This window comes from Dryas octopetala, chromosome 2, assembly GCF_963921425.1.
Source record: "Dryas octopetala chromosome 2, drDryOcto1.1, whole genome shotgun sequence".
NCBI lineage: Eukaryota > Viridiplantae > Streptophyta > Magnoliopsida > Rosales > Rosaceae > Dryas > Dryas octopetala.
This window is the reverse complement of record NC_141367.1, coordinates 1,108,090-1,120,834: the sequence shown is the minus strand read 5'-3', so window position 1 is coordinate 1,120,834 and position 12,745 is coordinate 1,108,090. Positions and strand designations below refer to the sequence as shown.

The 12,745-nt window shown below is 33.1% G+C and overlaps 2 protein-coding genes across 3 annotated transcripts; both read right to left on the bottom strand.

Moving 5' to 3' along the window:
* Nucleotides 1–4,101: 4,101 nt before the first annotated feature.
* On the bottom strand, nt 4,102–7,444 carry LOC147292361 (RNA-binding protein). 2 transcript variants are annotated; one of them, XM_086234212.1, is made up of 6 exons: nt 7,286–7,444; nt 7,072–7,177; nt 6,442–6,691; nt 4,667–4,789; nt 4,381–4,508; nt 4,102–4,329 (listed from the first exon to the last, which is right to left on the bottom strand). In XM_086234212.1, exons 1-5 carry the CDS (start codon nt 7,363–7,365, stop codon nt 4,387–4,389), a joined length of 681 nt encoding a protein of 226 aa, XP_086090338.1. In that variant the 5' UTR covers nt 7,366–7,444; the 3' UTR covers nt 4,102–4,329; nt 4,381–4,386. The 2 variants fall into 2 exon arrangements, with proteins under 2 accessions (XP_086090338.1, XP_086090337.1); XM_086234211.1 differs by having other exon boundaries at nt 4,102–4,508.
* A 3,172-nt stretch (nt 7,445–10,616) lies between these two features.
* Nucleotides 10,617–12,484, bottom strand: LOC147292360 (uncharacterized). Its single transcript, XM_086230274.1, has 6 exons — nt 12,396–12,484; nt 12,252–12,327; nt 11,483–11,824; nt 11,310–11,368; nt 11,044–11,113; nt 10,617–10,871 (listed from the first exon to the last, which is right to left on the bottom strand). Exons 1-6 carry the CDS (start codon nt 12,482–12,484, stop codon nt 10,617–10,619), a joined length of 891 nt encoding a protein of 296 aa, XP_086086400.1.
* Nucleotides 12,485–12,745: the final 261 nt, after the last annotated feature.

Sequence of the window (12,745 nt, the reverse complement as noted above, 5' to 3'; positions counted from 1 at the left end):
TTTTGTTGCAACTCAAATTCTTTGTTTAAACTAGAAAATTTAGAGTCTTATTAGGAATTTATTTAGGACCTTTAAATTATTCCGTTTAATACAATCAACTCAAAAAGAGAGTTTAGAGAGCAAGAGAGAGTTTGAGAGCAAAACTCCTATATTCTTTCTTCTAGACTGAAAATCTCAAGCAATTATGTGATCGATGTAACCTATTAAGGTGAACCACATAAATTTGTGTGTAATTGCTTCTCAGTTATATATTCTAGGTTTAGGGTTAATTTCTAACATATACAACACTCTTCATGTATTAGTCATATCACTAATTATTGTAAGAAATTAAAGTTTTTTTTTTCTATAAATATTATATAAAACACGTCCTTTATATTCAACATTTTAGTACTAGTCATATGTTGTGAGAAACTACTTGTATACAAGTATACAACAGTTGTAGTAGAAAATAATTTCCCATCAAAGAGACAAGGTCATCTTACCCTAGGCTACATACATAAAACTAAATTTATAAATTATCGTCACATTTGTTGTTTTGCTTTTATTTTAAGGAAATTATTTTTTTAACAGCTATTTTGTTATTATATTTGTAAATTTATAAAAGATTTAACATTTTTTTAGGGTTATTTTTTTTAAAGTCTAGTTCAGAAATTAAGCTGATAACTTAGTCCACTTACTATAGGAAATTTCAGCCTGATCTACTTTAATGAGAAGCGCGCGACACGAAAGTCACCGAGCTCTCTGTGAACAGTACCGAGCACTCGGCAATTGTTACTATCAGACAGTGGCAATCATTTCATTGTGCGACGGTAATTATTTAAATTGCAAAAAACACCCATATTATACTGTTATTAATTGTCACTGTGTGACAGTGACAATTTGTCCAAATTTTTTTTTTTTGTAAAAAAAAAAATCCCACCGAACACTCAGCCCAAAAAATATAATGTGAACTTTATTTATACAAAGTAAACCTATTTATCATTGCAACTTTTTAGGTGAGTTTTTTTTTTTTTTTTTTTTTATCATTAAGGGCTATAAAATAAACTTTAAAGTAATTTTTTTTTTCATTGGCTATCAATAAAAATGTTTGTTTTGTACTACCTAAATAGAGAAGTTTAAAGTAAATTAGCTAAAAGCCACAAAAAATTGTAAATTTCACTTATAAACCTATGTAAAAGATCTATTTATTTTTAAGTCATAAGGAGTGGCTTAAAACTAAACTTTTTTTCTAATGCCGTATGTAACCCTCATAGAGTTACACTTTATTTTGTTATGATGCAGAATGTAACTCTTGTAGAGTTACACTTAATAATTTAATAGAATTACAATTTGTTGAATAATGTAGTATTGTTTTAAGGTTTAAGCATTTAAAGTTTAGGTTTTATGACTTTATATCTAGGGTTTTAGGTCTTTAGCCCTTTAGCCTTAAATTCTATAGGCTAATATCATAAACCCTAAACTCTCAAAATAATTCATAAAAAAAAAAAATAAACTAAAACTTGGGTATGTTTGAATATCTTATTTGGGTATGTTTGAGTTTGAATAGTATTAAATGCTTCATACTTGATTTTTTTTTTTTTTAATTATGACTTAGAAATATTTTTTGTGACTTAAAAATAAATACATTAAAATTTTAGATTTATGACTAAAAAATATTGTATGTTGTGGCTCATTAATAAAAAACTCAAAAGTTTATGTGTGGAACTTAAATCAATATTATGAAAGAGTAAAAACGAAAATAAATAAATAAATTTTCCTACTGAGCATAGTCATGGAAGGTGTGCGAGTCATTGCGGGAGCTAAGAATTGTCTGGTCAATGGATATTGGCATTTCAGTCAATGCAGGATGTAGGGCCTTGCAGAAGCATCGATGCTAAGGTTCTAGTCTTCTAGATGGTTGAAACTTGTAACCTTGTAAGTTGTAACATTCTATTAATATATATTTAATTTTTGTTTAATTACAGGATTTTATAATTACAATCTTTCCTTAATTAATTTTCTTTAATTAGAAGTTACTCAAGTTAGAACCTACTACCAGTATAGTACGATATAATTGACATAAAAACTATATGTATTAGAATAATGATTATAACATATCATGCATCCTAATAATTAGACCTGACAAAAGTGTATATAATATAATAGTACATGAATAAATACACAAAATATATTAATGGGATCAAAATTTTCCCTCGAGTTGAGTCCGTAATAGATTGACTCGAAAAAATCATGTAATAAGATGATGACTATTATTGATTGCTTTCTCTTAGAAGGGGAAAAAAAAGATAAGGATTTCTATATAATAAAACATAACGGTTTTTAAATTTTAAAATTTATCTTCGGATCCGAATAGTTGAGATCGTTTCTGTTTAAATTCAATGATCAATAATCTATTTTTCAAATTTACTTTTCCGTCCATGAGAATTAGTTAGCTGTCTCTGTCTTCTTAATTAATTTTTCCTTAATTCTCTCTTCTTAATTAATTTCCCCTTAATTTCACATATTTAATTTTTTTTTTTTGTCTTTCATTTGGGTTGAACAACTAGGTTTGTTTGTATTTGTAATTTAAGAATAGAAATAGAAGAAGCTTATTAAACGAATTATGCTTGTCAAAATATCAATTTTTGCACAATAGAAAGAGCCGCTTCACACTCGCAGGGAGAGGCTAATTATTCATACAAAGTAGTAAACTAGTAATCCAAAATATTTTAGTTTTTATTTTAAGGACATGATTTTGATGCTTTAAAATTAAAGCTTTGTACAATATGTGACTGTGTAAGAGTGCATGAAGTTATTTTTTAAAATACAAAAATGAATTCTCTTTTTTTTTTGGCCACTGATTCTCTTTTTCTTATTACATTAAAGGTAATTAAAACTTTTTTAATTACTTTATTCTTATGGAACTAACTTCAAGAGCTTAAATTTTTATTATTATATAGTTCATATTGACATAATTGATGTCTTTGTTTCATTGGCTGGCGTGGTGCATCCATCCATATATATTATATATTGTATTGTAGCCCTAATGAAATTTTATAAAGATGTATGAGGGAGAGGGACCATGACTAGAGCCAAAGATGATGATTTAATGGATAGGGTTTTAGTTAATGAGATGTGGCTTGCATGCTTAGAAAAATAATGGCGGTGGGGCGGTGTTGTAGACTTTTAGTACAGCTTGTCAACCACAGCATTAATAATAGTAAAATAATAATACTCCCTCACAGATTACATGCATTACTTTTTGATATTTATTTATTTATATATTAATTTGGATTTGGTATTCCACACTATACGGCCATCCAAAATGGACCCAACCAGTCACCGACTAGAGAATAGTGGAGAGTAGAGAGAGCCGTTGACTAAAAGACAAAACGTGGGCCTGGGCCCGATGAAGTACGGACTACGGAGCCATTCAATTTCAAGTCGTCGTCTTGTTGATGAACTCGGCTCCACCTACAAGTTGCTAAATGTAAATGCCATGATGTTGTAGTGTACTATAGTATAGTTCAATGATTGACCATATTATAGTCACATTCATGATTGCCTTAAATTTCAATCAAATTGATTAGAAACCTTAATGTCAAATGATTAGTCCCATTACCTATATTTTCTTTTCAACAACATTATTATCCACTTTTAATAATTTACAAAGAGATAATATATATACAAAAAATGCTAAAAGAATCACATTTAGTATATTTTTAAAAGAGGTGAAATTCTTCTATACAAGAAATATGATGCACTATAGTACCAAAATGAAGTACAAATAGTTTTATCATATATATATATATATGTTGCAAACTAATAACAAGACAGATGTTTAATGGTAAAGTTATTTCTGCTTCTGGATTTTCTGGTTTTTGCGTTGTTTAAGATTTATGGAGCTTTGCTTTCTTAATATTGCCCTCCATGAATTTAATAAAAAGGCATATGAAAATACAATTTTTGAGAAAACCAGTTCAAGCATAGTTAAAATATTCAGGTTTGATATTATTTCTGTATTTTTATAGTTAAAATATTCACGTAAGTTAAACAACAAAAGAACAAGAAGAATAAGCTTCAGATTCAGAATCAGCCGCCAGGAAAGTGAAGAAGGCCAGTTCCCAATTATATAGACAAAATCAATTTTCAAATGCACAGGACGCCGACATACAATGTTGAGACCTATCCACATGCCAAGAAGATACGTCTTCGTGTTAAAATATGTGCCTTAAATTACACAAGACATCTACAAAATGTGCTGGGAGAAAAAAACAAAGTATTCTACAGTTTTTACTTATTGGAAAGTATTATCATTAAACAAAGTAGACATGGTAGTTATATGTGTGGACTTGGTGGGAGATAAAAAAAACAAAGTAGACTTGGTAGTTATATGTGTGGTCAAGATCAATGCCACTCTATTCCTCCCAATGTGGTAGAGCCCACTCCTTCCCACACCTCATTGAGACCCACTTCTTCATTGTCAACACCCTCCATGTTGCAGTCCCACCAGCCACAACCATTTGCATCTGTTAGCAGAAAGCAGCAAAAAAACTTGACTAATTAACAATAAGAAAATTACACATCTGAAGAGAGAAAAAAAAAAGGTGAAAAATTGTGTTTCACAGAGAAATAAGAAAAAAATAGCTGTTAGCACTATTTCTGGCTCAAGTTATAGCATACTAACAGTGATTATAAACAGTTCCTGGTTTCTCCTTGCTTATCTCATCCCTTCTCTTTTTGTGCTTGTGCTTTGGATTACCTCCAAGAACTGCGAAATGCTTTGTTGCAATGTGTTTGTCATCCCCACCTAATGAGTTCACATTTGGAAGAGAAGGTGGAGGGGGTGGGGGTCAGATTTAGATACCAAAGACTTAAGTTGATTGAGTAAAAAAAGGATAAAACTGGATGATAAAATCCAACAAAACAAACTTTTAAGATCTCACTGCTAAAAAGCAAACAACCAAATACAATGCAAATTGTAGGGTATATGCTAAATAGGAAGAACCCAACTAAAACATGATGTCTTCGACTCATTGGTCCATCTTTTATGTTTCTACTTTATCTCACAGTCCTCTCATTAATTAATATCAAATCTTCCTCAGCAATTTCTTAACAAATGTATGACACTAAACAAGAAAAAAGTATGGCACTGTTGCAGGCACATTCTCCACTGGAATCTATTTATTGTTTGCACTATCCAAGTTCTAATATCTGTTGCTAATAACGTGATCACAGATATTAGGCACAGGCCTAACTTAGCCTGGTTTACAGGTTTAATTATCGAGGCCAGGTGAGCCAAGTCCTGCTTTTGGGTGCATGGACAACATACTCAATACTGTAGATTCTAGAGTAGAGTCTGAGACACTGCTGCAAAGTTGGCAGATATGGAACTCCATGAACCATGTTTGGTACAACAAATGTTAGGAAATACCCACAAATATGTCTATGCAGAAAATGACACATTAGAAGTTTCCCAGATTTTTACATGTTGCGTGCATATTCATGAGCTGATGAAGCATTCATATGGGATGTTCTGTGACTTCTGTCAGAATACTACTCAGCCTTATAGCAAGACTAGAGAAACTAGACCATTTCTGCAATTAATTTTATCCCTGTGACTAAATTCAGGCCTATTCGGAATCTAACATCCTCAGTCGGACCTGGAGCCAATGCACTTATGCACATAGCTAGAGCATTCCTAAAATTTAATTAGATTCCTGTGACTAACGTTCAGGCCCTATAAGGAATCTAGCATCTAGAGTCAGACCTGCATCCAATGCACATACCTCCTGCACCATTTAGGTGGAAAAGTGCAGATACATAGCTGCTTGCACAAACTTAAATGCATCCGCTGTAATACATATAGACAAAGAAATAATTCATTTAACACCTTGGTTAGAGCTCATTTAAACTCCCCACTCTATATCTATGTTTCTCCAACCAAACTACCGATTGTATCTATCTCATATTTGTACTCTTTTAGAATTAATAAGCACAACCACATAGCACAAATATTAACCATCTTTCTTGAGAGTTAGTGCACTCAAAGACAAAAGAACTAGCACCTAAAGACATGGAAAACTGATTACACTACACTCCCTCTTGTTAAGCTCCTTGGTTCTACTTTTGAACTAAACAACCAAATTTGGGCCAATAGATTATTGAATGAAACTAATGCTTTTTTTATAGCAAAGAATATGTAGAAACTGAATTGTGATTATAAGATCCAGTACACAACACCCCTATCCTGAGCCTGCAATAGTCATTTGACTTGGTTGAGTTAGTCGTTTTAATATATTTTTTCTTCAACTTATTACAACATATAGAAAGGATTCAGTTTTCAGTTATATGTTATTCCTCTAGTTTCAATGAAAATCAATCAAAGATTGATTAGCAAGAGAAGCCTATTTTATTCTAAGAACATATTGCACCAAGAAATTTGGAGATAGGATGGCAAACCTTGAAAAGGGTTCCTCCTTTTTCTTGATTCATATACAACATAGTCATTAGAACTTTCTACTTCACCAGCACTGCATGAACCTATAGAAGGTCCTTTTCCTAGATCAGTATGCTTGAACTGTGCAAGAGCCAATGTCAGAGCAACAGGATTCTTCTCTGCTTCCCCTCCTTTCTTGGCCTCAATTTTCTCATCAATGGACTCACTTAGATCTGTCGGGCCCAATAATGTCGAAAAGGGCCTCGACCTCACCTGAGAAATATTAAACCAACTTCTATCATTCAAACCCCCAAATTTTAAATTAGAACATGAACATAAACAAAGACCCAAATGCTCCATCCAATTGCTTATATTAACTAAAAGAAAATTTTCAAGTTCCAAAATTTCCATTATCTGCTATTTAAACAATTATTTAACTAAGGTCATTTAAAGTAAAAGTATGTATTCACATATGTAAATGTAGACAATAAATTTCAAGTAATAAACTAATGGCAAGTCATCCCCTCTTTGTGTTTTTATAATCAGTATAACAAAAAAAAAACTGAGCAGACACGATAAAATCCATAATCTGATTTGCTTTTACTTTCCCTCACCATTTCTAAGAAACCAAACAGAGGGTATCATATGGGTACCTTTATTGTCGTGGGTACTCCAGAATTCTGGTGCAGCTTCCGTTCCGAAAAGTCTGAGATCGACACATGCGAGCCTTTATCTGGGTCTTCTTCTACAACCTTGACACTAATTTCATGCACAAAAACAATAATATCTTACAAAGCTAGTTCGAATTAGTCGGTGAAAGATTTATTACAAAGAGCAAAAAGTTTTGGGTTTGAGTTTTTTCCTTACGGCTTTTTATAGCAAGACGAGAATGATGACGGAAGTGAGCGCTGCCCCAAAACCCTAAATGGAGATTTCTTTGAACTCATTCCTATGCTCCAATGTCTGATAATCAAATTTTCTTGTCTGGCTACAGCTCATTTCTATGCTCCAATGTCTGAGAATCAAATTTTCCTGTCTGGCTAGGAAGTTTTGGGAGGTTTATTAGTATGCTTTAAATAAATAATAAGAATTTAGACAAAAAAATTAAAATAATAAATAATAAGAAGAAACCTATTTTGAAGTTTTGGCGCCAAAGTTTCAAATTTCCAAACTAATTATTGAGTTTTTAACCCTCCTTTCCCCAAACTAACAATTATGACTTTTTTACATATAAATTGTCCATTATGCCCCTGATATAAATACCTCATTGTTGAGTTTAATTTATTACATATTTTGTATCCTTAAATCTTACATTTTTGTCCTTATGTTTTGGCAATTTTAGTATTTTAATTCTTATTTTAACTATCTAGTTATTTATTAGGTTGTATTAGTTTCTATCTAATTCCAAAAATTCATTAAGTTTTATTTCTTTTTCTAGTTTTGATTTAATTTTATGATTTTTCACTAATTAAAGTATTTTCATTTGTATAATTTTAAATTTAAAAACCCAAAAAGATATTAAAAAGAAAGAAGAAGAAAGCCCAAAATAAATAAAAGTAGCCCAACCCAAAGAAAAGAAGAGAAGAGAAGAGAAGAGATGAAGTAGGCTCATTGTCCTGACCCACAAAAGTCGAAGAGTCGCGGTCCAAAGCCAGCCCGGCCCTGGAAGCCCAACTGTCACAGGGCTGGAAGAAGGTGCTTGGAAGCTTCCTCCGCCTCTCTCTTCCTTCTGCGTATCGCACTCCCACCCGCCAAGCTGAGCCGCTCGATCCCCCTTAATATACAAGGTTAATATACAACCCTCGTTAATATACAACTCTTACTACAAGGTTTGTATACATGCGAGAAAATAAACAAATAAAATTTATCAACAAGTTTTTGGCGCGCACCGTTGTTAGAAGTGTTTTGATAACCGTTGTTAGAAGTGTTTTGATACACTAGTTTAGGCTTTTTATTTATTTAAATCTTCCACTAGTTTTTCATTTTTAGTTTTATTTTCAAACAAAAAAAAAAACACAAACGATTTTGAAAAAAAAAATATTCACATGTCTATCCTTGCCTAGTTAATATTGTTTATTTTCCCTTATTCCCTTCCCCCTCTTGTAGTGGCCAAATAAAAAAAAAAGTATTAGTTTATCTATTTCTCTTAGTTGTTATTATTTGCTTTATAGTTTTATTTTTAGGTTGTGATAGTCAGACCTCTTACTTTCCTTTATGCATATCTATCATATTTGTTTAGTTCATAAACTTTGCACCTAGATTCTAGAGTGTATAGTTTCTTTTATTATTTGTCTTGTCATTTTGCCATCTTTTGAAAATAGTGACCAAAATATATATATAGGCTTCTTCTATTGATGTATATCTCAACTTATTTATGTTGAGGTATACTATATTGGAGCCCACACGAGTCGTTTTGTGTCGATCCGAGCCATTCATTTTTTACATCTTCATTGATAGATCATCCTTACAAAAAATTAGCCAAATCGGAAATCATTTGCCTATCTAACTTTGATCAAATAAATGGACGAATCAAATATTTTCGATGAAAGCGTTCATTTGTTTTATCAAAGTTAGAAAAGTAAATGATTTCCGATTTGGCTAATTTTTTACAAGGATAATCTATCAATGAAGATGTAAAAAATGAATGGTTCGGATCGATACAAAACGACTCGTGTAGGCCTCAACAAGGGTATACCTCAACATAAATAAGTTGAGGTATACCTTAATAGAAGAAGTCTGTATATATATACATATATATATATTCCTTTTCTTTCTTAGTCTGTTTGCTCCAGTATTTTATTGTCTAAGACTTTTTCTATTACTTGCCTCTGCATTTTTTATTGTCATCCTAGATAAAGTAATTTTTTTTTCTTTCTTCTTGTTTCTATTTCTTTATTGCCATTAATAACTCTTGTTTATTTTATTACTCTTCCATTTCTCATTTTGTTATTAGTGTTAGTATTTACTCTAATCTTTTCTTGTTATAGTCCTTGGTGTTGCAAAGAAGTAGATCATCAAGAAAGGAAGTGCATGCTTAAAGTTTTGGTTGCCCTTCTCCAAGTGTGTTAGGCTAATGTCTTTTAAATTTCCTTGTTTGGTGTATGCTTGTTTGCATTGTTGCGCATTTTAAATTTCATATTTCGTTGTTTTGTTGGTTGTTGTATTTTGTTTTTGTTAGTTCGTCCGTTCACTTAATTTGTTAAAAAAAAATTAATTAAAAAAATGGATTGGTTTCAAAGTGATTTTTCTCTAGAGTCTAGCCTTCAAGATAAAATCAATATGCTAGATAAGACCATAGATGTCATTGCTTTGAGCCAAAATTTGAATAATGGCAACCAAGTCCATTATGAGCTTTGTTCTTTGTGTGGTAGTCCAATGCATCTAGCCCAAACTTTTCCTTCCATGTATATTTATTCAAATTTTTCTCAATCACCCGATCTCGATTGTTGGCAAAATAACCCAAATTTCTCTTAGTTGCAAAACCAACCTCAAATGAGCATAGGAGATGACCAAATGCAAAATTATCCATTATACCCTCCTAGTGAGTCGTATCCTAATGTCTTTGACCATAGTCCACCATTTGTTGCACCACCGCAACAATCATCTTTATAGGATACACTCCAAGAGTTCATTAAGTTAACCGGTAAAGCCATTCATGAAGTCATAGATGTTGCCCAACAAAATGTTGAGGCCATTGCCAAATTAGAACAACAAATAGGCCATTTAGTGGATATTATTGGAGAGGGTGTGAAACAACTTAAGCCCAACTTTGTAGGACATTTTTGGAATAGGGAGCCTTCAAGTTATATCTATTTTGATGATGATATTCAAACCATGGATCTTGACACTAGTCACCAACCACAATAAGATGAAGATAGCATTTATGAGGAAATTATGACCGATAGTGTAGTGGTAGACTCTACCCCTAGGGATAGTATTGAGGACCCACTTGCACAATGTTTAGCCCACTTTAGTTGTGATTTTGATGTTGACCATGCCATAGATGATGTGAATACATTGTTGGACTCCACACCTATCATAGATATTGTTAACTTTAGGGTTATGATTGTGGGAATTTTCTGTATATTCTTCTCTTCATAGGAGGCACATATATATAATACATCAAGCCTTAGAGGCCAAGCAAGCCCTAGTTCTATTTATAGTAGGAAACCTGAATAGAGCAAGAATTAAATTACAATCAATACAACCAACTCACGCCAACACTCCCCCTCAAGTTGGTGCATAGATGTCTCTGATGCCAACTTGTCAAGTGAGTTGTAGAATGCTCCCTGGAGACAGCCTTGGTCAATATATCTACCAGTTGATTCTTTGATTTAACAAACAGAAACTGAACAATCTTGGCCTTGATTTTTTCCATGATGAAATGTTGATCAACTTCAACATGTTTTGTACGATCATGTTGAACTGGATTATGTGAAATATCTATCGCAGCCTTGTTGTTACAAAACAAATTCATCACGGAAACATGTACATAACCAAGTTTTATAAGTAATCTCTTTAACCAAAGGAGTTCACAAAGCCCTTTGGTCATTCTTCTAAACTATCTTCTGCACTCGAAAGGCCAACTATCTTCTGCTTCTGACTCCTCCAAGTAACTAAGTTACCTCCCACAAAGGTAAAATAACCTGACGTAGATCTCCTGTTAGTGATACTTCCTGCCCAATCTGGGTCTGTCTACCCATCAACATTTAAGTAACTATTCTTTGAGAATATAGGCCCTTTCCCTGGAGCTAACTTCAAATATTGAAGAAATAGAATTACTACATTCATGTGATCTTTACTAGAACAGTGCATAAATTGACTTACAACGCTTACTGCATAAGTAATATCAGGCCGCATATGTAATAGATAAATTAATCTTTCAACTAACCTTTGATACCTCTCATTGTTAGTAGATACTTGATCAGGATACTCTCCCAAATGATGATTCTGAACAATTGGAGTGTCTGCAGGTTGCAATCAAGCATTCTGGTTTTGGCTAGTAATTAAGTCTAACACATACTTTCTCTAGGGTAGAAATATGCCCTGCTTTGAACAAGCTACCTCAATGCCCAAGAAATACTTGAGCCCACCAATATCTTTCATTTCGAATTCGGTTGCCAAATACTTTTGGAGCCTAGAAATCTCCTCCAAGTTATTTCTAATAACTATCATATGGTCAACATAGATTATCAAGGCTGTTACCTTTCCCTTCTGGTGTTTCAAGGATAGAGTATGATCCGAGTTGCTCTTCTTATAACCATTATTCCTCATGGCCATACTGAACTGTCCAAACCATGAATGGGGTGACTGTTTCAACCCATACAATGCCTTCTTCAGCTTACATACAACACCGGTGTGAGAAGATGCAGTATACCCTAGCGGAATATCCAAGTAAACTTCTTCCTTAAGATTACGATGGAAAAAAGGCATTCTTCACGTCATACTGATATAACGGCCAGTCTAGATTGGTTGCAAGAGATAACAGTACCTTAAAAGTGTTAAGTTTTGTTACTCGCGCAAAGGTTTCGTGATAGTCTATACCATAGGTCTGTGTGTACTTTTTTGCCACAAGTCTTGCCTTATATCTTTCAATTGATCCAGCAACATTGTGTTTGATGGTAAACACTCATCTACATCCAACCGTTTTCTTTCTTCTTGGTAATGGAACAAGGGTCCACGTTTGATTTTTCTGTAGTGCCTCCATTTCTTTTTTCATTGCTTTAGTCCACTTCGGGTCTGTCAAGGCTTTATGTACTCAGCTAGGGATATAAACAGTAGACAACTAATACACAAATGCTTTGAGTGGTTATGATAACCTCTGTGATGATACATGATTGGCAATTGGGTACTTCGATTTCTTAACCTCATATGGAGAATATCGACTCGGTGGCTTCCCACGGTTATGTCTGAAAGGTAACTGATACTCAGTAGAGTTATTTATCGAATTCACATGAATAATAGTAGGAGAGCTTACCTCAGGAGTATTCTCATGAGATCGGTCTTAAGGTACTGGAGAGTAGGGATGGGGTCTTCAATTCCTTCTACTTGCTCACTTTCTTTCATAATAGGTGATTCAAACACAAACGGTGTGATTTCTGTCTCTGAGGATCGATCATTTTGTGCAATATCTGTCTCTGCAGACCGGTCCTATCTTTGGGTTGTCTTCGTGGACCAGTCTTCCTATGCAATAATTTTTGTCAACTTTTCAACTTCAACTCATATCCATTTTTTCTCTTCACTCCTTGACTCCCCCTAGAGAGAAGAATTAGATACCGAAACAGGAAAAAACATCTCAGACTCCTAGAATGTAACATCCAAAATAAT

What these genes read in the sequence shown, in the direction of transcription:
- LOC147292360 (XM_086230274.1), bottom strand. Translation starts at nt 12,484, where the DNA reads ATGAAAGAAAGTGAGCAAGTAGAAGGAATTGAAGACCCCATCCCTACT. An exon ending in AACAATGAGAGGTATCAAAG is followed by an intron (nt 11,114 to 11,309) that starts GTTAGTTGAAAG and finishes GTTGATGGGTAG; the next exon opens with ACAGACCCAGATTGGGCAGG. An exon ending in TTATTTTACCTTTGTGGGAG is followed by an intron (nt 10,872 to 11,043) that starts GTAACTTAGTTA and finishes TGTAACAACAAG; the next exon opens with GCTGCGATAGATATTTCACA.
- LOC147292361 (XM_086234211.1), bottom strand. Translation starts at nt 7,365, where the DNA reads ATGAGTTCAAAGAAATCTCCATTTAGGGTTTTGGGGCAGCGCTCACTT. An exon ending in TCGTCTTGCTATAAAAAGCC is followed by an intron (nt 7,178 to 7,285) that starts GTAAGGAAAAAA and finishes GCATGAAATTAG; the next exon opens with TGTCAAGGTTGTAGAAGAAG. An exon ending in AGGAACTGTTTATAATCACT is followed by an intron (nt 4,509 to 4,666) that starts GTTAGTATGCTA and finishes TTCTGCTAACAG; the next exon opens with ATGCAAATGGTTGTGGCTGG.